Below are 27,917 nucleotides of genomic sequence, written 5' to 3' on the forward strand. Positions count from 1 at the left end.
AATTTGCTTATCGCAGTCATGAGTTTTGTCTGAGTGTTTTAATTTTATTTAGAGTTATCTTGTGCTTGTCAGGTGAGGACGCAGATTGGAATAAAGGTAATAAACAAAGTATATTACATTTTTTTTATAAAACCCACAACTAATATCAGCTTTAGTGAATGTTCTGGATCAAAATGTTTTGCTACCGGAAACTGTTATAATGATAAGAATTATTAATGATTAATCACAATTAGCAACTCTTGATAATTCAGAATGCGTGGACTTTGATCGTTTTACGTTGAACTGCAAACACATTTTGTTAACTTCCTCATTTTCCAAGTGAGTATTACCATTTTAAGGTAATGTAACAGAGATATGTCCAGAAATGGTGTAATTTTTTTATTATCCGACCAAACTGATAGTGGATGTCGCGCAGACATCGCCCACAACTGAAAAATATTCTATTTTTGATATTAGCGTAAACCCGACAATAACATATTTGTACATGTGTGATTATTTTTAGCACAAACGGATTAATAACAAACAGTTAATAAAAATTTATCTTTACATAATTATGTTCATCATGCAAAGTTATCGCAAATCTTCTCATGAAATGAACTTTGGTTACGAGACTGTATTATCGGATTTTCTTAAGGATATTCTGTTCTAAACATTTTTATCGTCTTTTCCTTCAATTCATTGTACTTTGAAATGATTGATGCGACCCCAGTTGAGTCAAAACATATTTTTTTTTCAAATTTGCATGCAAAAATAATAGTCGCCTTGATAACACCCTTGACTCAAAAGTTCAGACTTTTATTACAAGATAAAAATTTTATTACAAGCTGTCTACTTTTTAACGGCATAAAAAAGAGATTCTGTGTGAGAAACCCTACATCACCTAAGCGCAATTTTTGAAAAAATATAAAAAAAGTTGGTAGGTACAGGTCACGAAGCCCCAGGTACTTCTCTAATTTTTCATCAGATTCCATCAAAAGATACCGGGCGTATAAGTCAACTAATGTTTGAAGTTATATTTCACCTTTACGTTCATCTCTTTTTCTCTCAAAACAAAAAGTACGTTTACAATTTGGCGCCTTTACGTACTTTTACATTTTTGCAGCATTATTTTCTTATTTCTCTCAGTTTTATGCTCCGCTTTACGTTTATACGTCTATGTGTTCTCTCAATCTCTTATTTTTGTTTATGTGTTGTTTCACTTACCTTTTCTACACTTTTTTTCTCAGAAAAATTGTTGCCGTGATCCGGGTGCGAACACCCGACCTCCCCCGCTGTAAGTGGCGCTTATACCACTGGGCCACGAGGCCCCAAGTACTGACCGTGTTTTGCAGATATTTTAACACAAACTTTTTAAATAAATCAACATTACAAACTATGTAATTGCAATAATTCACCTAAAACGCAAATACTTTCAGTTCAAAAGTCGGCGAATTAGCTCGAGAAAGCATTTTTTTTCCACTTTTTTCAATTTAATTCTCTAATTTTTCATCAGATTTCATCAAAAGGTACCGGGCGTATAAGTTTGAAGTTATATTTCACCTTTACGTTCATCTCTTTTTCTCTCAAAACAAAAAGTACGTTTACAATTTGGAGCCTTTACGTACTTTTACATTTTTGTCTCATTATTTTCTTATTTTTCTCAGTTTTATGCTCCGCTTTACTTTTATACGCTTATGTGTTCTCTCTATCTCTTATTTTTGTTTACGTGTTGTTTCCTTACCTTTTCTATATTTTTTTCTCAGAAAAATTGTTACACCTGATCCGGGCTCGAACCCCCGACTCCCCCGTCGAAAGTGGCGCTTATACCACTGGGCCACGAGGCCCCAGGTACTGACCGTGTTTTGCAGATATTTTAACACAAACTTTTTAAATAAATCAACATTATAAACTAAATAATTGCAATAATTCACTTAAAACGCAAATACTTTCAGTTCAAAAGTCGGCGAATTAGCTTGAGAAAATATTTTCTTCCATTTTCAGGCTCATTATTACTTGTGGACCAGCCTGTAGTAAACAGCGTGGGTCGTGTATTGAATTTATACATGATATTGAAAAATGTTGCGACACAATGTGAATCAATCATCAAGTTTATTTTGATATCGTTTTAAAGGCACTTTGCTAGTTAGGGGAAGAGGTCGTTCGATAAATGACAGATTCCGAACCTTGAATCTTTTATCAGTTGGATTATAATAATTAGTATAAATGCACTGTTAAAATCAGCAAATGTAAAAGGATAAGTCAGCTAATTGTTATAAACAAGAACACGAAGACAAAATTTAAACTTTAATTTAAGTGAACTTCTAAATTGTCTCATCAAGAAATGTTTCCGATTCGAAAAATATAAATGAAACATACGTTTTTTCTCATTAAAATGATTACTCATTTAATTACGACTTATAACATTATAACCATTAATAATTATTGCTATTACAATTTGCTTATTTTTTTGTTTTTAATTATTTTAAAAATAATATTATGTATTTAAAAAATTAGTAAAACCAAATCATATTATTTACATAATTTGTAGCCTAAACAACAAATACTCATCGTTTGATTAGACTTTCATTACGAATTATTTACTGTTTATTACATTTGTTAAGATAATTGTTTCCAGAAATTCTAATTCTCGAAAAAAACCGGTAAGTATTCTGCAAATTTCATACATAAAATTTGTACCGTCACGATGATTTTGTTGAATTTTTAAACGTCAAATTTGGTTACTTAATAATGTTCGATTACATAACTTTTTGTACGAAGGAACATCTACAAGAAATATTAACAGCAAAACAAATTATACAAAAAAGTTATTTATATTTACCACTTTTGAACTTAACGAAATCTGTTGTGTACTTAAATATTTTATAACATTTACATGGCATGTATTTTTAAGAAGTATTAGTGATAAATATTCCTAGTGCACGTGTTTTCAAGAATGGACGGCGTTACAATGATGATCAGTGATTTCATTAATTTGTATTTAAAAATTTGAAAACAAATTACATTATTTGACTACAGCTATGACTTCTGTTCAAATGAACGACCCCAACGTACGGTTTTCAAAATAACAGAAGCTACTGATTATGTCAAAATAAAATAAAAATTAATTAAACAAAAATATTATAGTTTATTCCAGATTACAGCCACGAGTGCTTTAGATAATTTTGAGCGTTTTCATTTGACACTGATACTTTAAAAATAAAAAACAAATTAATGGTAAGTTATCGTAATGTTATCGCATTAGATCCAAAACCTATTTTCTAAATTTACGGAAATTGAAATAACTTGGTTAAAATGATAATTAGCAAAATGGCTTTTTTAATGAGACTGCAGCACCACATGAAAACGTCATTTCACTCATTCCACACAACCTTCACGCTACTGATAGCAATAATAGTCGCATTGTTTGGAGGAAATCCTTTCTCGGATATGCAAATCACTTTACCGATAATAGGTAGTCATAATAAAACGACACAAACTCCAGTTATATTTTTTATTAAAATAAGATCTTGCAAATACATGACAAAAAGCAATCAAATAAGTAAAAATAATAAATGAACACTAAATCAAAATATTAGAGAGCAGACCAACCGCCCTTTTTTTATTAATGCAACTGGCTGTGCAAAGCAGGAACCGAATCGTCAAACTTCGCTTGGTAGAAATTTCCAGCGACTGGGTTTCCAAGCCCGTATTTCTTTGCGAAATTTTCGGTTGAAAATTTGGCTCTGTTTCCATTAGTGTTGCTCTTGTGCTCTTCCTGGAAGGTGATTTTTCCGGGCTGTTTGTACAAAAGGAACACGTAGCGGTGCAATCCGGTGTCTTTCGGGGGCCCGGCACCCACGTATTCAGTCAAAACTTGGGCCTTGGAAAGGTCAGATCCGGGGATGTTGCCCACCAACCAATGGTTCCATTCTTTAGCTTTGGGGTTTTTGCGGCTTGGGGCGTCCGGGTCGGTCATAACGAGGGTGTAGAAGGCATGGGGGTCCCCGCTGTAGGTGACGCTGGGTGCGTCCCGGACATCCTTGGGGGCTAGTTCGTTGCCCAGGTGCACCTCCTTGTTGGTTTTCTTGTACTCGACTTTGAGCAGCTTCGAGGGGGCGACGTGCACCACGTCGGGGGCTATCTGAGATTTAGTGAACGCCTACGAAAACTTTATTGTTACAATTTTTAGCAAAAAAAAATAATTCTTCTAGATTCAGATGTGATTAAAATAAGTTTATAACGTGTTGTTCGTTAGAAGAGTCGATAAGTAAATAAACAAATAATTATTTTGTTTATTATGTAATTTCTGGAAGACGTGACGAGACGATTGATTGGAGTGATCTATAAGTTTATCTAAAGTCGAAAAAAATTAAGCCAGAATAACGAATCAATTTCCGGAACGAATAAAGAATTAGAAAAAAATCTGTTTCTAGGCGGTTAACGCGGAAGCTCCACTGGCAGAAAAAAAGTATTAATAGAATCCAGAAACTAGCGCATCTTAATTAATGATAATTTAACAAAATGTTATCTTTTAATTGCAAATGAAAACATGACCTTACAACGGCGTAATATGCTCTTATAATCATTATTTATAAACAGTCGAAGAAAAAATGTGATAGCTCGTCTTATCGAAAAATTCGAGCATTTTAAACGAGGCTAAAGACACACAGTGCAAGGTGCACCCGTTTATATAAAGCCACTCTTTGAGACAGTCTTCTTAGTCACATTTTTGTGAGTGAAGAAGCAAGTGAAGAACATACCTCGACATCCTGCGACTTTGCTGAAGCTGCAGCAACCACCACAAAGCAAACACAGATAAAGCTCTTCATTTCGTGCCGGTTTGTGTGCTACTACCTAACGGTAATTACAAATCATTTAAATAACCCGCATCCCACCTGAGCGACACGCGTCAGTAGCGATTTTTTCCTCTGAAATAACAACAAAAATATCATCAAGGTGCGTTTTTACGTGTTCCGGCACTGATTTTCTCAATTTTTTCCAGTCAAGTGATTATCGGTGCTACTTTTTTGAAAATCCCGCGACATACCAGTGACACCATGGCGGCTGTTATACCTGCAGTTACGAAACTTTCCGCCCGGATTATCCGGGTTCTGGGGTGCAACCCCGGAATTATGACCCTGCAGGGCACCAACACTTACATTATCGGCACCGGGAAGAGGTGAGTGCTTGGTTTTTCTTAAAAACTCGCATGGAGAAGATGCAACGTGTTGGGGTCACGGAAAATGGCGTTGGTAGGACTGCCAAGGAAAAACTGGCGGAAAAATTAACAATTTTTGTTCATTATTTTACATGAAATAAGTGACTCTTTTCCGGTCTGAAAATCGTGGGAAACACAAATTCGGAACAAGGATTTGTTTTTCTTTGATTTTCGAAATGCAATTAAATGAATGATTAATCACAAATGTGATAATACGGGTTTTACGTTCTTTGCTTACAGAGGTCAATAGATTCGCGGTTAAATTCAAGGTCTTGGCCCCCTGACCCCTTCCTCGAACCTATGATTAATTAATAATTAAATTATACATACAAGAAATGAATAAAATTGAAAAAAATTATACAGTTTTAACTAAGTACTAAATTCATTTTCAGGCGTATTTTAGTTGACACTGGCGACGCCGACGTCCCCCAGTACATCAACCACTTGAAGAGCGTTCTCAAGCATGAAGACATCGATTTGGCGCACATTTTCATCTCTCACTGGCACCACGACCACATCGGGGGTCTCCTCGATGTCTTGGACATCAAAGACAAGACAAGTAGGTCCACAGCCAGGCCCTTGTGACTTTGCCTTGATTGTGGTTGTTTTAGAGTATACTCAAGTGTGGAAGTACCCCCGGAGCGAGGGCGAGAGCCTGCCTGACGGCTGCAACATTGACTTCCTGAAGGACGGTCAAGAGTTCACCGTGGAGGGCGCCACCCTGCGTGTGGTGCACACCCCGGGGCACACCACCGACCACATCGTGCTGCACCTGGTGGAGGAAAACGCAGTCTTCAGCGGCGATTGCGTGTTAGGCGAAGGCACCGCCGTTTTCGAGGACCTGTACGACTACATGAACTCGCTGCAGGAGATTGCCGATTTGGAGCCGGCGGTGGTGTATCCCGGGCACGGCAATGTCATCCATGTAAGTGCGACAAGTTCAAGTTTATGTTTGTTTGGGTTTTTGCGGGACTGATAAGTGGCTGTTGTTGCAGAGTCCGAGGGAAAAGATCGAGTTCTATATCCAGCATCGGAAGGAGAGGGAGCAACAAATTTTAGATATTTTGATCAATAATAGGCAGAAGCAGTTCAATGAGAAGGAGTTGGTTAGGATGATTTACACCGACACTCCAGAGAAGTTGCTCAAAGCGGCGGAGTCCAATGTTAATCATCATTTAGTCAAGCTGTTGAAAGATAACAAAGTCGCGCAGTTTAATAACCTCTGGCAATACAACGATATTTGTAAGATGATTTGATTGGAGCAAGGAAATTGTCTCTGTTCGTTGAACTGAAACAAGGCTGTTATCATTGCAATGTATTATATTGTTCTGTTCTTTGTCCTATTGTATTGTACAGGCTAGGCTAAGTTTTTGTTATCGTTAAATGTATTATAATTTTAATTACTTTAGTATTTAAATTGTTAATAAATTATCCGAAATTACAAAATTCTTTTTATTTTCCCTTTGATTTCCAATGATTGTGCACCCACAAGTTTTAAAATCAAGACATCATGCTGCTATTCGCCAGCAGAAATTATTTTTCCTATTATTTTTTTGTTACTTACTAGTACTACCAGTACTACACCTGACTCAGAAGAAGAATACTACAATTTTGTTTCTACTTCTTCAATTTTCATTGTTTTAACTTAACCCAGCGTTTCAGGAATTTGGGTAAACTTAATAAAAACAAAATAATAATACAGGTCGGTAGTATTTATTGTTAAAACTTTAATACAAACACTTGCTTATCTATTAAAAATCTCAAAATTTAGGGGATTTGGGTGACATTCTTAATCCAGTCAACGTACGGGAACGTTCTAGTGTACCCAGATGGGTCTGGAGTCTCGCACCCGTTGGTACTGATAAAGGTGGAAATTCCCAGGTGCCAGTGATGGTGATTCAGCGTCGTCATCAAAGGACTACCGCTATCACCCTTAAAAAACGAGAGTAATACAAATGCAAGATAAAACAACTCGGGGACTTACCCGGCAAGTACCCTCGTTGTAATTCCCAGCCACACAAACCATAGTCTTGAAAATAGTGTTAGCAAAACTCAACTGGCACTCATCATTGGGGATCGTGGTAACGGTTACGTAGTTAAGTTCGTTGGCAAGACCAGCGGTTTCTAAAAATTAATCAAATTGCAAAAATTTTAAAAAAGAAGTTTTTTTTACCATCACTGATTTGCCCCCAGCCAATGGCGGTGCTGTCCAAATTATCAATAAGGTCCACAGTCGGGAGATAAATGGGCTTAATGTAGTCTAAAAATTGAATTTTGATTTTCACTTTTAACCACTTTGCCAAATATTACCAGTGTAAGTGACTGGGAGATGGAACTTGATAAGTCCCACATCATTCTCCAGCGTGTCAGGGTTGAAATCGGGATGGAGAACTGAAGTTGACGTGGCCAAAATCACCCGGTTGGGGTCAGTTCCTTGCAAGGTGGTGGACCCCAGCAAAACTTGGAACGCTACCCCACTTCAAAACAGTAAATTTGGCCATTTCCACCACCGAAACTTACCCAGAGATGCAATGGGCGGCTGTTAGAACCCACAGCTCGTCAATGAGGGAACCACCGCAGAAGTAAGTCCCTTCCTTGGTACTTACGTAGATGGCAGCTGCCGATGGGAACTGTCCAGCATTGGCGGTCTCACCGCCGATGATGCGGCCACTAAAATCTTTCTTGGTGACGAATTTAGTGGCGGGTTTCTGCAAATAAAAGTTAAAAATTGCCAACGCAACGAGTGTTATACTTTTGCCAAAGCAAGGGCCACGAGGGCCACACATAGGAAAGCAACGAGCGAAAGTTTCATTTTGGCGGGAGTGTTGCTGGGAAATAGTGGCAGTAGCTTTTATATTTGCAAAAATTATCTCTGATCGAACAGATTAAGTGTGATCGATCTATCGATGGATTACTGCTTTTCCCTCGTTTGTCATCTTTTGCGTAAGTCGAACAGTTTAAAGTTCGAGAAAAAAATTAAAAGTATATCAGTTTTTAAGGGGATTATAATATAAATCATCCTGAGTGTTTCTTAATCCGTATTGATATAATGCCACACTGAATTTTTTGCATTTACCTCCACTAATGCATATTATATTTTTTGGATATTTATAAACCCAAATCAAAAAATCTATCGTATTGTTTGATAAACGATTTTATCTAGTTTGACGCTTGGAGTATTTTTCCATTTCCTGTCTTGAAAAAGGCAAATATTATTTACAGAAAAATCAAATCAGAAATGCTCCGCTAACATTTATTAAGAAAATAATTTTAGTTCAAAGGATAACTTTAATAAGACAAGAATACTTGACCATGATCTGGTAATAATCGGAAATTGAGGTGTTGACACCTTAGATAAATTTTATTCTCGACAATTAATCGCACTCAAGTGAGAAATGCATTAGACAATTTTGAAGTCCCGACAGTAACAATATTTATTTGTAAAAATATTTACCACTTTTGAAGTGAAAGCACCTTGTATTGTTTAATATTGTCATAAATAAAAAACCAGTAACAGAAAATTAACTTTTTATTTCCTCATCGTGTATAAAAATATAACTTTGCTCTTTAATGCTTATAACTATACGTAACAAATTATCAGTTATTATTGATGCTGTGATGGAGAAATAAGTCTTTATTCCTCCATGGATGGCACTGTGGTATACGTTGGTTGAAAGAAAGAGAAACTCGTATTCGCCACTAACTCAGGTGGATACCCTAGGGAATCTATCGATATCGAATCATCCGAATAGATTGTAAAGGGCCGTAAACTAAGAACTTTGTATTGTCCAACTGATCTGCTCAGCCATTCTAAATTCACCGTTACAACTTTCAAGGCTTCCAACCAGGCTGTAAAATACTAAAATAAAGATAAAACACAACGTTAAAATGACTTACTTTTATACAAATCCGATTCTTGCGTATCTCCTTCAGTCACAATCACACAAACATACCCCGTTTTATCATCTAACAGACACTCCGGTGCTGGCACCACCACACCTCCGAGCATTTTTATGACATTCTGAAACAATGGAACATAGGAATATTCCGAAAGGCTTAAGTAAAAGTTTAAAATTACCTCAACCTCCTTTTGAGTCGTAGTGAGAAATGGGGGCGCTGGGTGTATTTTAAACCCTTTCAAAAGCGGATTTGTCAGCCTGGTCAGTCTCGCCCGCCGTGGACCTGCTGCGCCGTGTATATCCAATACTTCATACGGTTCCTTCAAAACTTTAATTTCAAACTTTTTTCTCAACACCGAAACTTACTTCTGGTACTATAGCGTTCTTCACTAGACACTCTTGCACCCACTTGAAATTCACCACCCAAATTCCTGCGGCAACAGCCAGAATATATTTAATCGTGTGGTCTTTCAAATAATTTTGTTCGTTCACCGAAACAACCAAATGAGTTACTTTCGGGGAAAAACCGCCACTGTACGTTGCCAATCCTTTATTGGCCAGTGCCGAAAGCGCGTTTACTTCATCTCGACTGATCCGACTGCAGGCGATGCAAGGCTTCTTTTGTGACGATGTTTGAGATTCTTGGCTCGCTTGTGAGCGAACGTAATTTAAAATGCTCCTTTGTTTAGGCGTCTGATTCGGGCGAATCACTTGAGACGGAGTTTTATTAACAGTCAAGGGAGAATATTTCGAGAATTGCGCTGCTTCAATTGGTCCCAAAATTCGGTTCTTTGAATTTTTTGTCTTGGTTGGAGGTATGGGCGAGAGACTTGGGAAATTTTCAGAGTCCCTTTTTTGCGAAATCGGTGTACTCGTTACTTTATTAAGCACAGCAAGAGGGCGTCGTGGCGATACGGGAATTTCAAATTTTGTTGTAACATTTTCGTGTTTTTCGCTATCTTGAAACTCTAGCGGTGGTGGTAATGTGATATCAAGCGCCGACTCGTCTCTGCAAACGTAACTCCTAAAAAACTACAAACTGAAAAACTCGCACTTACTTGTGTTTGGAGAAACTCGGGACTTTTTTCTGGGGCGTCGATTCAACAAAATCCACATCGGAGTAACAATTTTCATCATCAGCTTCACTCACATTATCGTCATTTTTCACACTCGAACACGCAGGTTTCACTAACACATTGTCCAAGATTTTAATTTTCGTTTTTTCGCGTTTTAAAATTTCCTCAACTTCTCTGTCGTGTCCTTCGAAATCGTCATCCCAGTTGATTTCTTTTATAATCTCGTCGACATTATTCGGAGTTATGGTTTTGTTAAGCACAACACTTTCGTTTCTATCACTCACAAATAACGAGTCTGAAAACCGATTATCTTGATCAGTTTTTGAATTGAACAAGTTTCGACGAGTTTTTGTAATTGTATTATTATTGTGGTTGGGCGTAGTCGAACTATACGGCTTAAAATAATCCAAGTCGTCTTCTACTCTGCAAGGTTTGAAGTGTTGGACACTCGTACTTGGTGTCTCTTTAACATGTTTCTCGTTCTGGCCAGCAAAACACACACGCTTGGTAGCGTTGTATATTATATTTTCTAATTCTTCAATCTGTTCTTGGGTACGAGTTTTCGGAGTTGGTTCGGGTTCCTTGGGATTTGATATCAACTTTTTGCTTTTATTAAGTAGATCCGGTAAATACTCCTGCAACAATTTGCATACTACAATTTTTCACAAATAAATAAATAGAAGTGTAATAAGTCCTTCACTACTTATTGCGCAGTGTTGTTTTTGTTGCGATGTCCAATTTTTTGCCGTTATTATAAATATTAAATAAAGGAAGAATATCGAAGCTGAAAAACTATGTTTTTTACAGACATGTTTTGCAACTTTATTATAATAACTGGTACAAAAATAAAGTACTTAACTTTTAATGGTAATCCTAAAACGAACACGCTTATTGAGAAAATGCAATAGAGAGAATAAGTAATGAAAATAGGAAAAAGAAAATGAGATTACCTAAAAAAAATAACAACAAATAAAAATAACTATCAAAGTTAAAACGCAAATTCTATATTGCATTTTCTAGCTAATTTTGTAAACTGTAAATTTTGGTGGAGGCGCCGGGTGCAGGCCGATTCATTTACCGTTTCATTCTTTAAAATATTTTGCATGCCAAAAAAAGTACCACGGTTTTTTTGTTATTTCAGGCTTGTTCTTTATACTTACATCATCACTATCCTCCTCAAGTTGTATTACTTCCCCCTCTTTCCTGTCCTCATCAGCGCACGTAGAAAATGCCACCGACAAGTCATCACGTAAGAACTTGGCACAAGGTCTTTTCGTCCTACTCCCTTCTCCGCCAAGTGGACTCTCAGCTTGATACCTTTTGACCCCCTTGACGCTCTCCTTTCCACTCGCATGTAATACAATCAAACAGGACTGTCCACTGTCCCTAACGTCGTCATTTTTCTCCACAATTTTACTAGCTTTAATTAATTCCTCTGTATTGAAATTAAAGTCAAGATCGTCATCAAAAGCGTCACACTCTGGTTCCTTCACACTGATAATTTTATCCTGATTTTTCTCGGGTTCAAACGCCTTCGTTACGTCTTCATTTTCCTGGTCAATAAATATGAGATCGGATGGAGTCGACGTTGCCGTAGTTGACTCTCGGTGTAATATTTGAGGAACAGTTTCGACTTTTTCGGTATTTTTAATTTCAGTTTGAATATTTTTATGGCAACTTAAATTATCAGTCTGGATAGACGTATCGATAGTTTCTAACTCAGTTTGTATGGCAATGTTCGTTGTGTTTGGTTCACTCTGAATAATTTTTGAATAATTTTGAATAATTGGAGTCTGAGTCGAAGAATTTTTCCCAGAAGTGCTAAACAACTGTTTGATTTCAGCCACGATCGGCAATATTTCCCCCAAATGCTCTTTGTTTCCGCCTTGTGTCAATTTTCTGACCATGGTTAGGAAAAGTTTGCCCACGTTTATGGCATTTCGAAGAGTGTTCCTTCCGTCTGAATGGCCGCTAACTGAGGAGTCCTCCCTTTTCAACATCATGTCTTCCATATTCTCTATAAAATAATTTTCCAACAACTCGTAATCGTAACACGGGAAACTCTCGTCTTCCAGGCTGGAGTCTTTTCTATCGCCGCTTTGTAGCACAATATCCAACTGTTTGGGCTTTTTCGGAGTAATGCTTTTACTCATGTCTTTGATTCTCTCCCATCCAGAATTACTGTGGTTCTTCCTCTCACGCAACATTTCCCGTTCTAAGTTATCCAAATACTCATCTTCCATAAAATCGATTATTTCTATAGCGGCGGGAGCTGGGACCTCTTCATCCGTGACTGCTTCCTCAATGTGGTAGTCTTCCAAATCGGGAGTGTCTCCAGCCACGGAATGTCTCTTGCTCCTGCCGCTAGGGCCGTTTTTTTTAACGTGAATGTCCAAAGAACGTGCTCGGAGCTTATAAGGACTCCGTCGGGGCTGCACTTCCTGTCTCGATCTTTTGGTCCTTGGAGTGTGGAGTTGCGACACCGACGGCATGTCGAAAGTCAAGGCGTCACTAACGACCGAAAAACAGTCCTGGCTTTGGGTCTGAGTGAGCCGATCAAAGACATTCCGGTTATCGTTCAACCACTGAACAATTTCGTCACGATTTTTACAGTCGTGAAACTCCAACAAACGTGTTTCATTAGCACGACTCGCCTTCTTCTTATTCGAATAAGTCTTTATACTTTTGTGAAGATTCACAAACTCTGGCTTTAGCAACTTATCAAACAAGTCTTCCTTGGCCCCGGTTTGCCTGGCATTGTCACCGTAACCCTTAAATGGGCTAGTCTCCGAGTTAGAACTGAGCGGGCTGTGCGTTTTGGGGGCACCTTGCCGACTGGTTTGGGGCACAGGCGACCCCTTTCTGTCCCGATTTTTGCAAGAGGAAGACTTGCTTCTCGAGGATAATGGTTTCTTTTTCCTCCCTCGTCCAGGGTTGCGGGACTTAGGCATCCTGGCATCGGTTCAACAATAACAACTTAATACTAAAAAAAATGGAACACGAACGCGGAACTTAGGTTAGGGATGGTAACAACTGACGATCGGCTACATGGTGCCAATTTGATTGACTTCATTCGCACGTTTCGCGACCTTTTAATTACATTTTAAAGGTGCAAAAGCACAAACTCACTTTAAATACCTACAAATGACCACAGACAAGACTTTTATTTTACCGCGTCTTTTATTTTTATAGTAGGAATTCCCTATTCTCTGGGAATTTGAGGATTTAGGAATGAGTCAGGGTTGCCAATAACAAGTGACAGGTCGTCAAATAGGTCAACAAAGCAATATGTGCCGTTTTAGCTGAAGTTGGGGTGCAAATCGTGGCATTGTTCAATGCGAAACCGCTTTGGGGCGTGCTTGGCGTTATTTTCGGCGGCGTGGTGGCCGTTGGGTCGTTGTTGAGCGTTGCTGAGCGCCCTAACCTCACCTTTCGGATCAGCTGAGAGTGGGTAGGATGAGTCGCAGGGCCCCCGGACCCGTGCCCAATCGGTGGATGCACTGCCCCCGCAAAGCCGCCGATTTGATAATGGGCTACTTCATGGCCTTCAAGACCCCCCTGAGCAACGGGTACGATAGTTTGGTGCCCCCCGAATGTCGGTTTCCGCCGAAAATGCTGTTCGATTTGTGCAAAACGAAGAAGGTTCTTGTTTCGTTGAAACTTGCGAGGTTCTAAGGGTGGGTTGCAGATCAAGTTCGGACTGTGGATTGATTTGACGAACACGACGAGGTTCTACGATAAGGAAGAAGTCGAAGATGAGGGCTGTAAGTATATTAAGTTGCAATGTCGCGGGCATGGGGAGACGCCCTCGAAGGAGCAGACGAACACGTTTATTCAACTGGTGCACAACTTCATCACGCATCATCCGTTGGAGAAAATCGCTGTGCATTGTACGCACGGCTTTAACAGGACTGGGTTTCTCATAGTCTCGTATTTAGTTGAGAAAATGGACATGGAGCTAGAGTTGGCGATTGAAACATTTGCCAAAATGAGGTTTTTTGATCAAATTTAAGGGAGACTGGGTTCAGTAAATTTGATCGATTTTAGACCTCCTGGCATTTATAAGGGGGATTATTTGACGGAATTGTACAGTCGGTATGACGACCCCGCTGATACGCCCCCGCCCCCTACTCTCCCAGATTGGTGTTTTGAAGATAACGACTCTGAATCGCCCCAACAAAATAACCGCGAAGAGCCGGCTTCTTCCTCAAAGTAAGCTAAACAATATTTTTAGTCAACAAAATGTGACTTTTTGTTAAGTTATGGGGCGACCAGAAGAGGTGGGTCGCATGCGAAATTCATGGAGGGAGTGCCGGGAGTGACGCTTTTCACCGAACAACCGAAAGCTTTTCAAGTACAGAAAAAAGTGCAAGTTATGTGCGAGTGGAAGAAAAAGGGGTTTCCTGGTTGTCAGCCGGTGTCAATGGATATTAATAATATAACTTTGTTGCATCAGAAACCTTACAGGGTTTCTTGGAAGGCTGACGGGGCCCGGTATATGATGCTGATTGATGGACCCGATGAAATTTACTGCTTCGATCGCGATCATAATCCATTTAAAGTCAGCGGACTCACTTTTCCGCACAGGAAGGATCTGAGAAAACATTTGAAAGACACGCTACTTGATGGGGTAACTATTTTTTCACTAGAAAAGTTGCGGCTCGTTGAAAACTATGCCAAGATTTTAAAAAATTCGCAAAGCAAAACAAGTTCGATAGTTTTTTTTGCAACTAACATTCGTTTTTAAGACAAGAACTCGCTTCTTTTGAGAAATTTCGCCAAAAATCACCCATTTACATCGAAATGTGTGTTCTTTTGGCAATTTTAGTGTGATGTTTATGTGTGAATGATTAATATATTTTTTTAATTCCGCTGTTAAGAAGGGTAAAGTAATCATTTAATTACGTTCAGAATTAGTTATTTTGAGCCAAAAATCTTTTATTTGCGAGAATTTTTTTCTAATTAAGACCGAAAATGTTATTATTGTGATGTGTTGACGGGTAAAGAGCCTTTATAACTTTTGCTGAAAAGTGCAAAAACGGAGAAAAATATTTCCGTACTTTCAGGAAATGGTGATTGACAAAGTAAACGGAGAAGACATTCCGCGTTACCTGGCGTACGACATCGTCAAATTCGAGGGTCAAGACGTGGGCAAGATGCCTTTTTACCCCACCCGATTGCACTGTCTAGAGAACGAAATAATTAAGCCTCGCTACATGGCGATGGAAAACGGTCTCATTAACAAGGCTTCCGAACCTTTCAGTGTTAGAAAGAAGGATTTCTGGGAGATAACTCAGGCTGCTAGTTTATTAGGTGAAAAATTCGCAAAGACTTTATCACACGAACCAGACGGTTTGATTTTTCAACCGTCCAAAGAGCCTTATTCTCCAGGTCGTTGCGATGAAGTCCTCAAGTGGAAGCCTCTCAATATGAATTCCGTGGATTTTAGGTTGAAGATTGTGAAAGAGGAGGGGGCGGGGTATTTGATTGAATTTGTATTTTGTGTTTTTATTTTCGAGTGTTTTATAGAATTGTCTCTCGGAAAGTGGGCCATTTGTACGTTGGACATTTAGATAAACCGTTTGCAAGAATGAAATACACGAAAAGTTTAAAGGATTTAGATAATAAAATTATTGAGTGTACATTTGAGGATAATCAGTGGAAGTTTATGAGGGAAAGGACTGATAAGTCGTTTCCGAACAGTTTTAACACTGCGAAAGGTATAAGACTTCGTGGGGATGTTTCAGTTTTGATTAAAGTTTTTTTAGGTGTTTGCGGCAGCATTAGTAACCCTATAACTAAAGAAAAGTTACTGGATTATATCGAAAGGTATAGATTCAACGATGATAGTGAGATGATGCCGCCACCTCCACGAAGGATACGGAGATGATGAATTTTACGGTTTTATTTTGTTCCATAATATTTTTTATGACAGACAAAAGATTGGTGCACCATATCGATCACCCAAAACTTACAACGTAATAACCATTAATTAATTTATAAAATATACGAATCCTAAGCTGATTTGTGTTTAATTTTCCTTACATTTAATCCCACTAAAAATATTTGAAAATTCCCGCAAAGCATCGTTGGGTCGTTGATTTTTTACTGCAAACTCTTGTATTCCAAGGTGACCGTGGGCGTCTCTTTGCCAATAATCTTCCCAAAATTTCTACCTTCGAACTCATAATCCGCAAAGTTCTTTTCGGCCACAATCGTCCAGTCCAGTTTCCTTCCAATTTTCTGCGTGACAAAGGTGGTAAAGATTGCAGAAACTATTTTCGGAGCTGGTTCTAGACTAAGTTTTTGCCCATCTATGGGCTTCTTGACGTTGATTCCTTTGAGCAAACTGCGTCCAATGTCTTGAGTCGCCTCAGTGAGTTTGACTCCTATGCCTTTGCCGCCGTATTCGGGTAACGTCGTCAGAAACATCAATTCCAAAATAGCGTCGGTTTTGCAATGGTCGAAAAGATTGCAAAGGTTGTCGATGTCGGCCATCAGTTGAACAATGGCTTTTGATTTGGGGTTTTTCCAAGATTGGGCAATTATTTCGAAAGCTGGATTGTCTCTTACCTAAAAAAAATATTAATTTGGCTGCAAATTCGGTGTGTTAGGCACCTGTAGCTTATTTAAAGCTGCACCGACAACTTTGTTTTTTGTTTTGTCAATTGCTATGACCGTGACTCCATCCTTGGCTGCTGCCAATGTTAATTGACGAAGTTCTCTTAAAGCTTCGGGATCTTTTGCGATTTCGAGGACTGTGCTCACGTTTTCGTAGCGAAAAAAGGAAATGTCGATTAGATCTAAAGTTTCTTCAAGGTATTCGGCTGTTAACTGTTGGCACTGTATGGAATCTGTAAAATTAAAAAAAATAATTAGTAAAATGTACTGTTTATTAGAATTACTATTGTGTTTGCACTCCAAATAAATACATATAGTTCAATGTTTTCAACGGCATTTCAAGGTCAGCTTTATTTTAATTACTGGTTTTAGATTTTAGAAATGGATGAAAAATAATACAAAAGCTGAAAAACTTACCATTGATGGGCCACACTTTGATGTCCATTTTTCTTCGTAATTATTATTTTATTACCGAGATTATTACTTATTAGGAAGTTGCGTTTGAAGTGATGTTGAGAGTAGGAGTGTCGGAATTACTATTAATTCAAACTTCTCGTTGCGTCACGGATGAACCAGCAGCAACTGTTATCATTATCAATAAAAATAATAAATAGATTGTGACAGTCGATGATTTTGTATAATTTTAGAGATAAACATAGATATTCAATTGTGAGTGTAATTATTTACAATTACTTTCATAAATTCGTACTACCTTACCTACTTGTTAATACAAGATACGTCAATCGTCAATTTAAAAATCATTTTCTTCTCATAAAAATACACATCTCTGTCTAAATATTTTGCCAGATAATCCCTAATCATCAAAGTTTAATACCCTTTTCCTGTGTTTTAAGTAGGACTTTTTAAAAAGGTAAGGTACATCACTGATACTGATAAATGATAACTGTGCCGCAACCAAAAATTTTTTATTTGAGGTTGGTAGACCAACGAAATCGATGTAAAAAGAAATAAACATTTAATTTTGAAATATTTTAATACGAGGTATTTAGGTCTCTTCGCTTCTTAAAATTTCTTTTTCTCGACGAATTTTCATCTGCACGTCAGTATAATATCAGCAATCCAATTTTATTTGTTCTGTTTCTTCCTTGTCATGGTTAACGCTTTCTGAATTCCATTCCTGCAATTCCGAAGACCCGAACGCCACAAAAAACAAAAAGCTCACAAAATTAGCACCTGCCAAAATCCAGAACAGGAGTTGCCAGTCTTTAAAACTGTGTTCATTTTTGATAAAAGCGGTAAAGAGCTTTGTTGACAAATAACCCGCGAAACCGCCAAACGTGGCAGATATTCCATTAATGCTTCCTGAGTAATTCGGGGCAAAATCCATAACGTTGGACAGTACCGAAGCACTCGACATTCCGCAAAACACTTGCCAGAGTATTAACGCAACAACAGCCACCACTCGGATGTAGCCCCAAACGGACAAAACGAGAAGAATTATGAAAGAAGTCCCGAAGAGAGTCCCGGCAAAAATTTTCCGTATCGTAAAAACAGAAAACGTGTTCCGTTTTCGCCATCTATCCGCCAAGTAACACGTAAAGACAGCCGTGCAGTAGGTTGCTAAAAAGGGCAAGCCAGATAAAACCCCGTTTGCTTTAATGTCGAAATCGAGAATTTGGTTCAGATACAACGGGATGTAGTTGACTGCAGTGTTAACATTGAATAAAATCCCAGAATATGCGGCAATAAAGGCCCAAACAGGCCGCGACGTCAGTATTTTCACCCAAGGACTCTTCCTTCTCACTGTTCTCTCAGCGATTTCCTTCTCGAGTTTCTCCCGTTCGTCCTTTTTAATCCTTGGATGTTGTTGAGGCGAATCGTAAATCAAGTAAAACCAGCAAAAGGACCACACAGTGGTTATACCCCCACTGATGTAAAACACACACGGCCACCCCCAAAAGTCGATCAAAAGACCTGAACAACTCAGCGTCAACATTAAGCCCAACTGGCTGGCTAGTATATGTGCCATAAACTGCGACATATGTTTTGGAGGTATCCACTTCGGCACGACGGGAAAAACGGCTGGAAAGGCCGCTCCCGTGCTCAAGCCCACCCCAAATCTGACACACAACAAGCAGTAATAGTTCAGATAGGCAGCAGGTGGGGTCAGCAGGGTGAAAAGAGCAGTCAGTAGCATTATTACGGTTACAACAATTCGGGGACCGTAGATTTCGGCAAGACGGCCTCCCGGAATAGGGCCGAAGATAAAGCCCCAAAAAAGGGAGCCCAGAATGTCGTGCTTTTGCGTTTTTGTCCAGTTGAACTGCGTGCTGTTGGCGGTCATGTCCACGATTGCTATTGACATGTTGATTCTGCACATGTATTGGAGAATGTAACACAGGATCACCATCATTGCCAAAATGCGAGTGCATGTTAAATACTCTGCGTTACACAATATTACGTCTATTTTTCTTCAATCAAAACGTACCTTTGCCGCCTGCCATACCCAACCTTTTAACTATCCTGACCTTGCTAGCAACGGAAAATAATGACCACTAATAATTCATACCTACTATCGCTGGACTGATAAAGATATGGTTATGTGGTTACAATTTGTGCAAATGAAAGCTGATTTCCCTCCAATGCATGAGTAGTGTCAAGTCTTTTTTATTTTGACCAAGAGTTACAATCAAAAATTATAATTTAAGTGTTTCCTCGCTTTGTAGTTTCTCCATTTCGGTTTTGTTAACCCGTTTGCTCCACTGTTGTTCTTCCCCGGAGGCAAAAACCATGAAAAACACAAACGCAAATAGGTTTGAACCAACCAGAATCCAAAACATAATGGCCCATTGTTCAAACCCTTGCTCTTCTTTTGTTATTAAAGCCACAATTTTGGTCGTGACGTAGCCAGAAATACTGACTGGTATTTGACTTACACCGAAAATAGTTCCCGAAAAAGGAGGCGCTATGTCGACAAAATTGGCCAAGACTCCCGGAGTCGACAAGCCAATGAGTCCCAAACACCCTGTAAACACTACAATGGAAACAACGTAGTTGTATCCCCAAAAGGCTTGAACGAAAAAAAGTAAAGCCATCCCGCCAAAAACAATTCCGGTGAACAACTTCCGAATGGCTGTTGTTGAAAATTTTCCGGTTTTTTTAACAGCGTCGGCAGCGATGGACGAGGTGACCGAAGTTAAATACCTAACTGTAAAAAATCGTTTTATAAATTCTTCCAGTGCGGGAAATTACCTAAATAGGGTAAACTGGAAAACCACCCATTCTGCTTGATATTGAAATGCAGCACTTGGCTCATGTAAGTCGGTAGTTGGGTGAAGGCGACAAAGAAAGCAAACGCAGCTCCAGTGTTTGTCACAATGAGGGCCCACACTGGGGCCGAGGTCAGAATTTTCCTCCAAGGAGTTTCAGTTTTTTCAACAATCACGCATTTAATCTCGCTTTTAAGTCTTTCCTTCTCCTCTCGGCTAATCCGGGGGTGTTGCTCGGGTGAGTCGTACACCAGCCAAAACCAGGCTATTGACCAGGCTATGGTGATGGCTCCGGTGACGTAAAACACGCTCGGCCACCCAAAATCCGCTATCAAATAGCCACAAACGGGCAAGGTGATGGCAGCCCCCAGCGAGCTGGCGGTCATGTGCGACATGAATTTGGACGTATCGGCCGGCGCTATCCACCTGGTGGCTAGTGGCGGTGTGGAGGGCCAGTGGATGCCGATCGCAACCCCGAGGCTGAATCTCGCCGCCAGGAGCCAATAGTAGCCCAAATTGCAAGCAACGGGGGTTAGGACTGTGAGTACGCCTGACGTGAGCAGTCCGATCCCGACGACGATTTTTGTGCCAAACATTTCCGAAAGACGGCCTCCTGGCACTTGGGTGATGAGGTAGCCCCAGAAGAAGTAGCCCAGGATGTCGTTTTTGGCTTGCTCGTCCCAGTTGTAGCGAGGGCCGTGCGATTCAAGCGAGTTGTTGGAGTCGTTCCGAGCCACCATTTCTACGATCGCTATAGAAATGTTGATCCGGATCATGTGGTGGATCATGAAGCCGATGATGACCATTATCGACAGAACGCGCTGGCATGTTAGAATCTCTAAATGTGAAACTGAACCAAAGATATACAAGTTATTGGGAGTTATACCTGAATTTTTTGCCATTATAAAGTTTGCTGAAAATGTAACTTGTGCTACGGTTTCAGTAATAAATTAAGGAATTAAGTAAAAATTTGATGCTGCAAAGGGCGGTAAACATCACTCTTACTAACGCTGTCAACTACATAATCTCTTGTGAATTAGATTTTCATTGTTATAGAAGAGTGACGCAGATGAAAAGTTTGGCGACGATTATCATATTGTGCATGCAAGATTATTGAACAAAAAATACACACGTGCTACGTGAATTTTTAAACACCTACTCCTAGTATTTAACAATTATGTTCTATACATGTTTGTACATTTTTGTAATTATTTTTATACAAAAAACATTTTATTTGAACCTTCTACGTGAAAATTAGAACCTGGTACTATGGCAAACTTTTTTAAATGTAGTTATAAACCCTATCTTTTTTTTTATTATTGTATTCACTATTTTTGGTATTCTTTAAAAAGATAACTTTTGCAGAATTGTAAAAAATCAGCAAACAATTGAGAAATTGCTCAAGAAACTGACAGAAAATAAACTTTGTTTAAATACGTAAACGCAAGACCCTGTGCTTGTTAACTTTTCATTTGTACACAAAAGTGAAGGTCGTCATATCTAATCCAACAAGTCGACGTCATAATGACAATAAAGAGTATGAAAGAGTTAAACCATAGCTTTTTTTAACGTTTTCCTAAAATTCCCATTATACAAGAAGGTGAGTCTGATAAAAGGATTTTTTGCTAGATATCTCAAACACTAGGTATATCAGACAGTAGACTTCGGTTATAAACGAATCTACTGTAGTTTATCCTTCTTTTGTAGTCACGGTGATTAAAAAATAAATTTTATTGGTATTGGATTTTATTTTGTGATTTTTAAATTACAGGATAACATATTACAAATAAATAAGTGCTGCAATACAGTAAATAATCCTGTTTAATGTTAAAGTTTGAATTAATTTTTGTTCGCCTGGTTTCATAAATACATAAATTCTTCATTTAAATTTAATGTCGATTTTAACGCAAACCTCTGTTTCGTCATCACTTTAATTCTACATTTAAATTTAAAATTTAAATTAAATCCACAATTTTTGCCCATTTATCCATTTACAGTAGGTATATAAAAAATCTGCAATCACCATGAACGAACGAAACATAATTGAAAGTAGCAGTTCGTCTTCTGAGAAGGAAAATGATGATTAATCAAATGTGAATGTTGCAAAGACGAAAAAGTACAATTTGAAACAGAATTATTTCGACAAAATGAAAAAGATGGTTGTTGACAAATTGATAAATTGCATAAAATTGGAAACATCATCGGCCATTGCATCCAAGACCGAATTCTAGTTTTATGGGAAGGGCTAGCACCGGTTTACGTCTCATTTGTTCCAGGAATGCGTATTTGGCCAATAAAAATATAGCCATTACCTCCAACTTGTTTATCTACCGCACAAAAAGTGCAGAGTTTTGGCATTGGGTATTGGTGAACTTGTAAACACCCGACAGTTAGGCAGACCAATCACAAGGCGCTTGAAAAGTTGGCAAAAAATTGGTGTACGATTATTTCAAAATTGATGCTTCTTTAAGTTTAAAGTCAACATGAACGTGAAAAAAAAATAACGTGCTGTTCGTCGAAATGTCCAATTACTTAATGTGGCATTAGCGGTGTATTTATGAAATCGGCATTTAAGTAAATAAAAATAAAGCCTAAGTAAAGCAAATAATATTGTGTTTACTAAACACACATCGATAAAGTAATTATTGTTTATTGACATGGAAAGGTCTATGACTTTTTCATTTATCGTGTTATAATATGATTGAAAAATGCATTTTTGCGTTTTGTATTTTTTTAATAAAACAACAGTTGCTGTACACTTTTTATTAGCTATTTCTGCGGCAGCAGTCCCGCCTTCGCCACCATTTTGTAGAAGATCCCGTCCTTATTTTCCAATAAATTCGTCGGTTCGTCAAACTCAACAATCTCGCCCTTGTCCATAACCATAACTTTATCACTTCGCAAAATCGACTGCAACTTGTGAGCGATCGTGAAAACGGTACACTCCTTGAAACTCTCCTCCATGGTTTTGTGGATCAAGGCGTCCGTTTCCGGGTCCATGTTAGCCGTGGCTTCGTCCATGACGATGATCTTGTTCTTCTGGATGACGGCTCTGGCGAGACAAATCAACTGTCTTTGCCCTATACTGAAATTCGAGCCTCCTTCAACGATCTCAAAGTCTAGGCTCGGGATGAGTTTCTTCAAGTGGGCCGTTTCGATGGCTTTCCAGATCTCGTCGTCTTTGTATCGATGGGTAGGGTCGATGTTTTCGCGGATGGTTCCCGTGAACAGGACGGGGTCCTGCGGGATGATGGAAATGTTGGCTCTGAGGCAGTCAAGCGAGACGGTCTTCGTGTCCACACCGTCGATCAGAATCTTCCCCTCGACTTCGTATAACCGGAACAAGGTGGAAATAATCGACGATTTTCCGGCACCGGTTCGACCGACAATCCCAATCTTCTCTTTGGGATTAGCCACGAAGTTGATATTTTTTAAGACTTGTTCGTTCGAATTCGTATAAGTCAGGCAAACGTTCTCATACTTGACCATTCCCACACTTGGCCAGTTGTCTAATTCCAAGCCTTGTTTGTTTTCTTTTTTAATTTCGGTATATTCCAATACTCTTTCGACCGAAGTCATTCGGTTTTCCATTTCGGCCCACTGGCGAATGCCCCATTGTAAAGTCCCAGTCAGATTAAAGGCTTGTGATATGGCGAGACCAACATGACCGGCCAAAACATCTACAAAAAAACAAATTATTCAACGTTTTCTTAACCAGTAACATACCATCATCGGTAAACAAAAATTTGACAACAATAAACGAAATGTAGAAACTGCACAAAGTGTCCATTGTGAACGCAAACGCCCTCATGCTGCTTTGAAGAATATAGGAAGCAGAAGTGTAGAGATCCTGGTGACGGTCGAACTCATCTCTGAGAATTTCTTCCGCTTGGAACGCCCGGATTGTGGTCAAGCCTTCAAGCGAAGCGTTAAGGTGGCCAACAACTGGACTCCTAGCTGCAAAATTGCGTTACACTTGGTGTAAATTACAAAATTTGCAAATTACTCAAAGCATCCAATCGTTTCAAACTCCTGGAAGTTCGAAGACAAAACCTTCTCAAAACCAACAGTATCAAGAGAAATATGGCAGTGGGGATCAAAAACATGGGGTTAACACCAGCTATCAGTGCCACAATCCCAATTATGACCAAAAGGACCTGAAATTGGTTGTTAAGTTGTAGAAAAAATAAGCTATGTCATTCGAGACGTACTCGGAAGACGTGGTAAAAAGCGAATAAAATCGACTCGTCGACTGTAATCAAATCCTTCGAGAACCTGTTCAAGATATTTCCGATGAAATTCGTGTCGAAGAACTGCATTGATGCGTTAATAACAGTCGTGATCATGTTTTTGTGCAGCTTGAGGGCCGCACTCCGTGAGAACCACAAAAGCCCAATTGCTCGACTCAGACTAGTAACCCCCGTGGCTATGGTCATAAATGTATACAAGTAGAAAATGTAGTTTTTCTGACTGTAGAGTTCCACCTGTTCGGTGGTATTCGTGGCATTTTGTATAGTGAAGTTGGAAATTTTTTGTTCCAAATTGACCCTACATTTTTATTGATTTATTTACACATTGTTATGTTTTTTTGAACTTACCAGTCACTCACTAACTTGTCCGTGTAACTCATCGTGATTTGCGCCGACACGAAAATACAAAAAACTAGAAACAGAACGAAGTAGCCACCACCGAATTTGATATACTTGTTGTAGACGGCTGTTTTAACGGCTCCAGATTGCTTCTGTTCTTGGTAGACTTTTCTTTGGACAGGCGCGTCGGTCATCAGTTTGGTTTCTTCAGTTGCTGCTTCCTCTTCGCCGGTTTCATCGTCACATACTTCATTTTCCTTTTTCTCTTCGACGGTTTCCAGCAGCTCGTTGGTGTTAAGTTCGGACAGTTTTCCACTTTGCGTGATTTGCCCATTTTTCATAACGATGATAACATCGCTGTCTTTCACATAGTCGACGTTATGACTGACCATGATCACCAGTTTGTCTTTGAGGAAGCCCAAGACACACTCTTTGAAAATAAACGAGCTCACGTGGGCGTCCAAAGCCGCCAGAGAGTCGTCCAGGAGGTAAATGTCGCTTTCCTTGTAGACGGCTCGCGCTAGGTTAATGCGGGCCTGTTGTCCTTTACTTAAATTTATTCCACGATCCTCCACTATGGTGTTGTCACCGGCTTCCAATAGTTCGAAGTCGTAGATCAAAGCGCACACTTTCAGCACTTCGTTGTAGCGCTTTTCGTTGTATTTTTGGCCGAATAAAATGTTTTGTTTGATTGAGGACGGGAAAAGCCAGGGTTCTTGGGAGGCGTAAGACACGGTGCCTTGGACCATCAAGTTTCCCTTTTCAGGTTGGTAGTCTTGCAGGATCGTCTTCAAGAGGAATGACTTGCCGCTTCCTACAGGACCAGTGAGGAGAGTTAGCCCTTTTTCAATATTCAGAGTAACGTTTTGCAGGATTTTGGCATCTCGGACTGAGACAGTAACATTTTTCATGTTGATTTTGGGCAAAATTGTGATTTCGGTGTTGGGGATTTTCTCTGATTGAATTTCTGCCGCTTTCATGATTTGACCAATCCGCTTGATTGACGATTTAAGTTCAGCGGTTTGGTAGACGCCGATGGGGAACAGGATGGCCAGACCGTAGGACAGATTTTGGAACGTGCCCATGATAAAGTAGACGATTTCCGCGGTTATGACATTACCACACCAGATGTAGGTCATCAGAATTAAATAAAAAGCTATGTGGGAGTTTAAACTCCCAATCACTATGATCAAAAATCTCACAAAGAAGATCTTGTAAGTCGTGTAGACTTCTTTCCTGGAAAAAAACACTTGTATTGAGGCAAAGCCCAGTCGAAGCTTACTTTCTGGCTTGGGAAATCTTGCCGTCAAAAATCTTTTCCCAAGTGTACATTTTGATAATCCTAATAGCTGATAGAGTTTCTTGTGTCATTTGTAGCCTTTCATCGGTTTTCTTACACATGTTCATCTTCATGGCGGTGATTTTTGAACCGAGCCACACTGCACAAAACATTAACGCTAGTCAAAAAAATCGAAATGTTACCTTGTAGGGGCAAAACTAGGAGGAAAAACCCGACTCCGGAGAACGCCGACCAGCCGATCCTGATGTAAAAAATCACACTAACCACGATCGTTTTGACGATTCCGATCCAAATGTCGTTGCCGAAGTCGATGAAAAGTTCAAACGTGTCGACATCTTTGGTAATCAGAGTCACGATTTTCCCGATCGAGATGTCCTCCATGTGGGCCGGGCTCAGCTTCAGCGCCTTTCTGTACATAAAGGAGCAGAAGGCGGCCCGAGTTTTGATCCCAAATCCGGCCAGGAGGAGGTAATAGTTGTGCTTGTACACCCGCTGGAAGAAGTTCAGTCCAATGACTATGGCAGCATAGTAGTAAGCGTCTGTCTTCGTAAGTTCGGTTTGGTCTGGCGAGAAATACAAAACTAGTTTGCCCAAAGCATACGGCTGGACTATTCTGGAACAAGTGGTGAGATTTTGAAAAGGGCAAAAGGACTTACATTTCTACCACGTTGATGAACAACTGCATAAAACCTAGAAGGAGGTACGGGAACCCGTAACAACTTAACAGGAGGCGAACTATTGATAGATTTTTCCGCCGCTTCTTCTGTTTCTCCCATTCTAGTTCGAGTTGGTCCCCTAGTTTCTTCGATTTGTAGTCTGAAAGAACGTCGTATAGGTCGCTCTCTTCCAAGTCTCGTGTGAACCCTTTTTTGAAAAGTTTGATGGCGTAACTGAAATTCGCAATTAAGTTATATGTTTTACTTGAGGGTGGTTTTGTACATAAAGAATATGTTTGAAATAAAGTTGGTTCGTTCCTTGGGGTGAGTTTTACGCTGCTGTGTTTCCCCGTGATCCATTTTGAAAGTCGTACTTAATACTAAAAGAAAGAACAGAGAGTCTTTCGGAATTTTATAGACTTGTAGTAAAGCAGAGTAAATAAGTATTAACAAATCAAACATAGTGTTTTCCCATGAACCCATTTATTGTTATCTGATTTTTTCTTATTTTTTCTCGATTGGTTAGTGGCTTCTCGTTCCAGATTCCTCAGCGAGAAGTCGTTTGATGGAATATTTGAATTGAATAATTTTCCTCGCTTCGATATGGAATTTATTATTGGAAATAAATCGTTGGGTTAATTGGTCTATCATTATTCAAACAATGACGTTGTGACGGTGAAGAATAGTTTTTTTTTCTTAATCTTAATACAACTTTAGATAAAACGGCTACAAATAGAATCTGGCTCCAAGCTAGTTGCAACTTATTGTTCATTGTTTTAAATTAAACACACATTTGACGGAATTTACGCAAAAGTTTAATTCAAACACTGACTGATGCAATCATTATTTTTGTATAACATTTTCATGCTACTTACAACTTGGAAAATCATGACACTACCTACCCAAATTTTTGTCTACAAACTACAGTCATTATCACCGTTTGTGTTTATGAATTTTTGAGACGCAACTCTTCATTACGCCAATCCTGGAACTCCTTAACTAGTTTAATCGAATAATTTACTCAAAGCAAGCGAGTTTACTAATCGGCGATTATAAAATTAGGACCAATTGTATAATTGAGACTGTGGATGAGGAAAAGGTAAGAGGAATCTCAATACGAATGTCTGTAGGGCCTAATGAAGCGTGCGTGGTTAGCTGTAGCTTCTTTGGTTTGTAGTACTGCCTTGTTGGTTGTTACAAATATAAAAGGATCCAGCTCAGATGAAGTAATCATACAAAATATTACCAGAAATTTATTCTAATATTTTTATTGACTCTTTACTTCTGATTCTGAGTTTATTAGCTTTGTAGCTGTGTGGTATTGTTTATTATTGTCAAGAAAAAAATTG

General features: G+C 39.1%; 9 protein-coding genes across 11 annotated transcripts; 2 read left to right on the plus strand and 7 right to left on the minus strand.

Annotated features, from left to right (window-relative positions):
* Nucleotides 1-6,643, plus strand: LOC661049 (uncharacterized protein). Of its 3 annotated transcripts, none has more exons than XM_008195355.3 (5): nt 1-96; nt 4,982-5,158; nt 5,590-5,756; nt 5,809-6,122; nt 6,193-6,643. In XM_008195355.3, the coding sequence occupies exons 2-5, from the start codon at nt 5,037-5,039 to the stop codon at nt 6,451-6,453; spliced, it is 864 nt and encodes a 287-aa protein (XP_008193577.1). In that variant the 5' UTR covers nt 1-96; nt 4,982-5,036; the 3' UTR covers nt 6,454-6,643. The 3 variants fall into 3 exon arrangements, with proteins under 3 accessions (XP_008193577.1, XP_015835869.1, XP_972331.1); XM_015980383.2 differs by lacking the exon at nt 1-96 and adding an exon at nt 4,677-4,817; XM_967238.5 differs by lacking the exon at nt 1-96 and adding an exon at nt 4,696-4,839.
* On the minus strand, nt 3,477-4,880 carry LOC661098 (protein D2). The gene is made up of 2 exons (XM_967281.5): nt 4,740-4,880; nt 3,477-4,138 (listed from the first exon to the last, which is right to left on the minus strand). The coding sequence occupies exons 1-2, from the start codon at nt 4,806-4,808 to the stop codon at nt 3,602-3,604; spliced, it is 606 nt and encodes a 201-aa protein (XP_972374.2). The 5' UTR covers nt 4,809-4,880; the 3' UTR covers nt 3,477-3,601.
* Nucleotides 6,644-6,891: 248 nt separating the features above from the next.
* LOC135265255 (brachyurin-like) lies at nt 6,892-8,098 on the minus strand. Its single transcript, XM_064356958.1, has 6 exons — nt 7,950-8,098; nt 7,718-7,905; nt 7,508-7,674; nt 7,371-7,457; nt 7,182-7,321; nt 6,892-7,129 (listed from the first exon to the last, which is right to left on the minus strand). Exons 1-6 carry the CDS (start codon nt 8,007-8,009, stop codon nt 6,965-6,967), a joined length of 807 nt encoding a protein of 268 aa, XP_064213028.1. The 5' UTR covers nt 8,010-8,098; the 3' UTR covers nt 6,892-6,964.
* Nucleotides 8,099-8,708: 610 nt separating this feature from the next.
* LOC103313062 (uncharacterized) lies at nt 8,709-13,355 on the minus strand. Its single transcript, XM_008195353.3, has 6 exons — nt 11,333-13,355; nt 10,155-10,807; nt 9,463-10,105; nt 9,276-9,416; nt 9,095-9,218; nt 8,709-9,046 (listed from the first exon to the last, which is right to left on the minus strand). The coding sequence occupies exons 1-6, from the start codon at nt 13,121-13,123 to the stop codon at nt 8,832-8,834; spliced, it is 3,567 nt and encodes a 1,188-aa protein (XP_008193575.1). The 5' UTR covers nt 13,124-13,355; the 3' UTR covers nt 8,709-8,831.
* A 54-nt stretch (nt 13,356-13,409) lies between these two features.
* mRNA-cap (mRNA-capping-enzyme) lies at nt 13,410-16,196 on the plus strand. Its single transcript, XM_967078.5, has 7 exons — nt 13,410-13,814; nt 13,861-14,165; nt 14,220-14,384; nt 14,433-14,802; nt 15,239-15,651; nt 15,702-15,892; nt 15,941-16,196. Exons 1-7 carry the CDS (start codon nt 13,629-13,631, stop codon nt 16,060-16,062), a joined length of 1,752 nt encoding a protein of 583 aa, XP_972171.1. The 5' UTR covers nt 13,410-13,628; the 3' UTR covers nt 16,063-16,196.
* LOC660825 (uncharacterized) lies at nt 16,063-17,373 on the minus strand. Its single transcript, XM_967028.4, has 3 exons — nt 17,211-17,373; nt 16,791-17,026; nt 16,063-16,745 (listed from the first exon to the last, which is right to left on the minus strand). The coding sequence occupies exons 1-3, from the start codon at nt 17,236-17,238 to the stop codon at nt 16,278-16,280; spliced, it is 732 nt and encodes a 243-aa protein (XP_972121.1). The 5' UTR covers nt 17,239-17,373; the 3' UTR covers nt 16,063-16,277.
* A 453-nt stretch (nt 17,374-17,826) lies between these two features.
* On the minus strand, nt 17,827-19,342 carry LOC660772 (sialin). Its single transcript, XM_015980382.2, has 2 exons — nt 19,243-19,342; nt 17,827-19,196 (listed from the first exon to the last, which is right to left on the minus strand). The coding sequence occupies exons 1-2, from the start codon at nt 19,256-19,258 to the stop codon at nt 17,866-17,868; spliced, it is 1,347 nt and encodes a 448-aa protein (XP_015835868.1). The 5' UTR covers nt 19,259-19,342; the 3' UTR covers nt 17,827-17,865.
* A 63-nt stretch (nt 19,343-19,405) lies between these two features.
* Nucleotides 19,406-21,182, minus strand: LOC660715 (sialin). Its single transcript, XM_966924.4, has 3 exons — nt 20,910-21,182; nt 20,007-20,861; nt 19,406-19,962 (listed from the first exon to the last, which is right to left on the minus strand). Exons 1-3 carry the CDS (start codon nt 20,923-20,925, stop codon nt 19,451-19,453), a joined length of 1,383 nt encoding a protein of 460 aa, XP_972017.1. The 5' UTR covers nt 20,926-21,182; the 3' UTR covers nt 19,406-19,450.
* A 1,554-nt stretch (nt 21,183-22,736) lies between these two features.
* Nucleotides 22,737-27,010, minus strand: LOC660659 (ATP-binding cassette sub-family C member 4). The gene is made up of 9 exons (XM_015980597.2): nt 26,852-27,010; nt 26,569-26,802; nt 26,095-26,525; nt 25,895-26,051; nt 24,622-25,848; nt 24,235-24,571; nt 24,030-24,180; nt 23,750-23,980; nt 22,737-23,703 (listed from the first exon to the last, which is right to left on the minus strand). Exons 1-9 carry the CDS (start codon nt 26,926-26,928, stop codon nt 22,793-22,795), a joined length of 3,756 nt encoding a protein of 1,251 aa, XP_015836083.1. The 5' UTR covers nt 26,929-27,010; the 3' UTR covers nt 22,737-22,792.
* Between the last annotated feature and the right edge of the window lie 907 nt (nt 27,011-27,917).

This window comes from Tribolium castaneum, chromosome 5 (assembly GCF_031307605.1).
Source record: "Tribolium castaneum strain GA2 chromosome 5, icTriCast1.1, whole genome shotgun sequence".
NCBI classification, from domain to species: domain Eukaryota; kingdom Metazoa; phylum Arthropoda; class Insecta; order Coleoptera; family Tenebrionidae; genus Tribolium; species Tribolium castaneum.

Excerpts from the sequence above, each read along its gene's own strand:
- LOC661098 (XM_967281.5), bottom strand. The coding sequence starts at position 4,808 with ATGAAGAGCTTTATCTGTGTTTGCTTTGTGGTGGTTGCTGCAGCTTCA. Across the intron at positions 4,139-4,739 it reads CAAAGTCGCAGGATGTCGAG|GCGTTCACTAAATCTCAGAT; the intron begins GTATGTTCTTCA and ends AAGTTTTCGTAG.
- LOC661049 (XM_008195355.3), top strand. The coding sequence starts at position 5,037 with ATGGCGGCTGTTATACCTGCAGTTACGAAACTTTCCGCCCGGATTATC. Across the intron at positions 5,757-5,808 it reads GGACATCAAAGACAAGACAA|AGTATACTCAAGTGTGGAAG; the intron begins GTAGGTCCACAG and ends TGGTTGTTTTAG. Across the intron at positions 6,123-6,192 it reads GGCACGGCAATGTCATCCAT|AGTCCGAGGGAAAAGATCGA; the intron begins GTAAGTGCGACA and ends CTGTTGTTGCAG.
- LOC135265255 (XM_064356958.1), bottom strand. The coding sequence starts at position 8,009 with ATGAAACTTTCGCTCGTTGCTTTCCTATGTGTGGCCCTCGTGGCCCTT. Across the intron at positions 7,458-7,507 it reads TCTCCCAGTCACTTACACTG|ACTACATTAAGCCCATTTAT; the intron begins GTAATATTTGGC and ends TTCAATTTTTAG. Across the intron at positions 7,322-7,370 it reads CTGGGGGCAAATCAGTGATG|AAACCGCTGGTCTTGCCAAC; the intron begins GTAAAAAAAACT and ends ATTAATTTTTAG.
- LOC103313062 (XM_008195353.3), bottom strand. The coding sequence starts at position 13,123 with ATGCCTAAGTCCCGCAACCCTGGACGAGGGAGGAAAAAGAAACCATTA. Across the intron at positions 10,808-11,332 it reads TTGAGGAGGATAGTGATGAT|GAGTATTTACCGGATCTACT; the intron begins GTAAGTATAAAG and ends AAATTGTTGCAG. Across the intron at positions 9,417-9,462 it reads AGAACGCTATAGTACCAGAA|GAACCGTATGAAGTATTGGA; the intron begins GTAAGTTTCGGT and ends AAAGTTTTGAAG.
- mRNA-cap (XM_967078.5), top strand. The coding sequence starts at position 13,629 with ATGAGTCGCAGGGCCCCCGGACCCGTGCCCAATCGGTGGATGCACTGC. Across the intron at positions 14,385-14,432 it reads GAGCCGGCTTCTTCCTCAAA|TTATGGGGCGACCAGAAGAG; the intron begins GTAAGCTAAACA and ends CTTTTTGTTAAG. Across the intron at positions 14,803-15,238 it reads AAGACACGCTACTTGATGGG|GAAATGGTGATTGACAAAGT; the intron begins GTAACTATTTTT and ends CCGTACTTTCAG.
- LOC660825 (XM_967028.4), bottom strand. The coding sequence starts at position 17,238 with ATGGACATCAAAGTGTGGCCCATCAATG. Across the intron at positions 17,027-17,210 it reads CAAAGTGTGGCCCATCAATG|ATTCCATACAGTGCCAACAG; the intron begins GTAAGTTTTTCA and ends TTAATTTTACAG. Across the intron at positions 16,746-16,790 it reads CAGCTTTAAATAAGCTACAG|GTAAGAGACAATCCAGCTTT; the intron begins GTGCCTAACACA and ends TATTTTTTTTAG.
- LOC660715 (XM_966924.4), bottom strand. Across the intron at positions 19,963-20,006 it reads TTCCAGTTTACCCTATTTAG|TTAGGTATTTAACTTCGGTC; the intron begins GTAATTTCCCGC and ends GATTTTTTACAG.
- LOC660659 (XM_015980597.2), bottom strand. The coding sequence starts at position 26,928 with ATGGATCACGGGGAAACACAGCAGCGTAAAACTCACCCCAAGGAACGA. Across the intron at positions 25,849-25,894 it reads AAGATTTCCCAAGCCAGAAA|GAAAGAAGTCTACACGACTT; the intron begins GTAAGCTTCGAC and ends GTTTTTTTCCAG. Across the intron at positions 24,181-24,234 it reads CTTTTTACCACGTCTTCCGA|GTCCTTTTGGTCATAATTGG; the intron begins GTACGTCTCGAA and ends AACCAATTTCAG.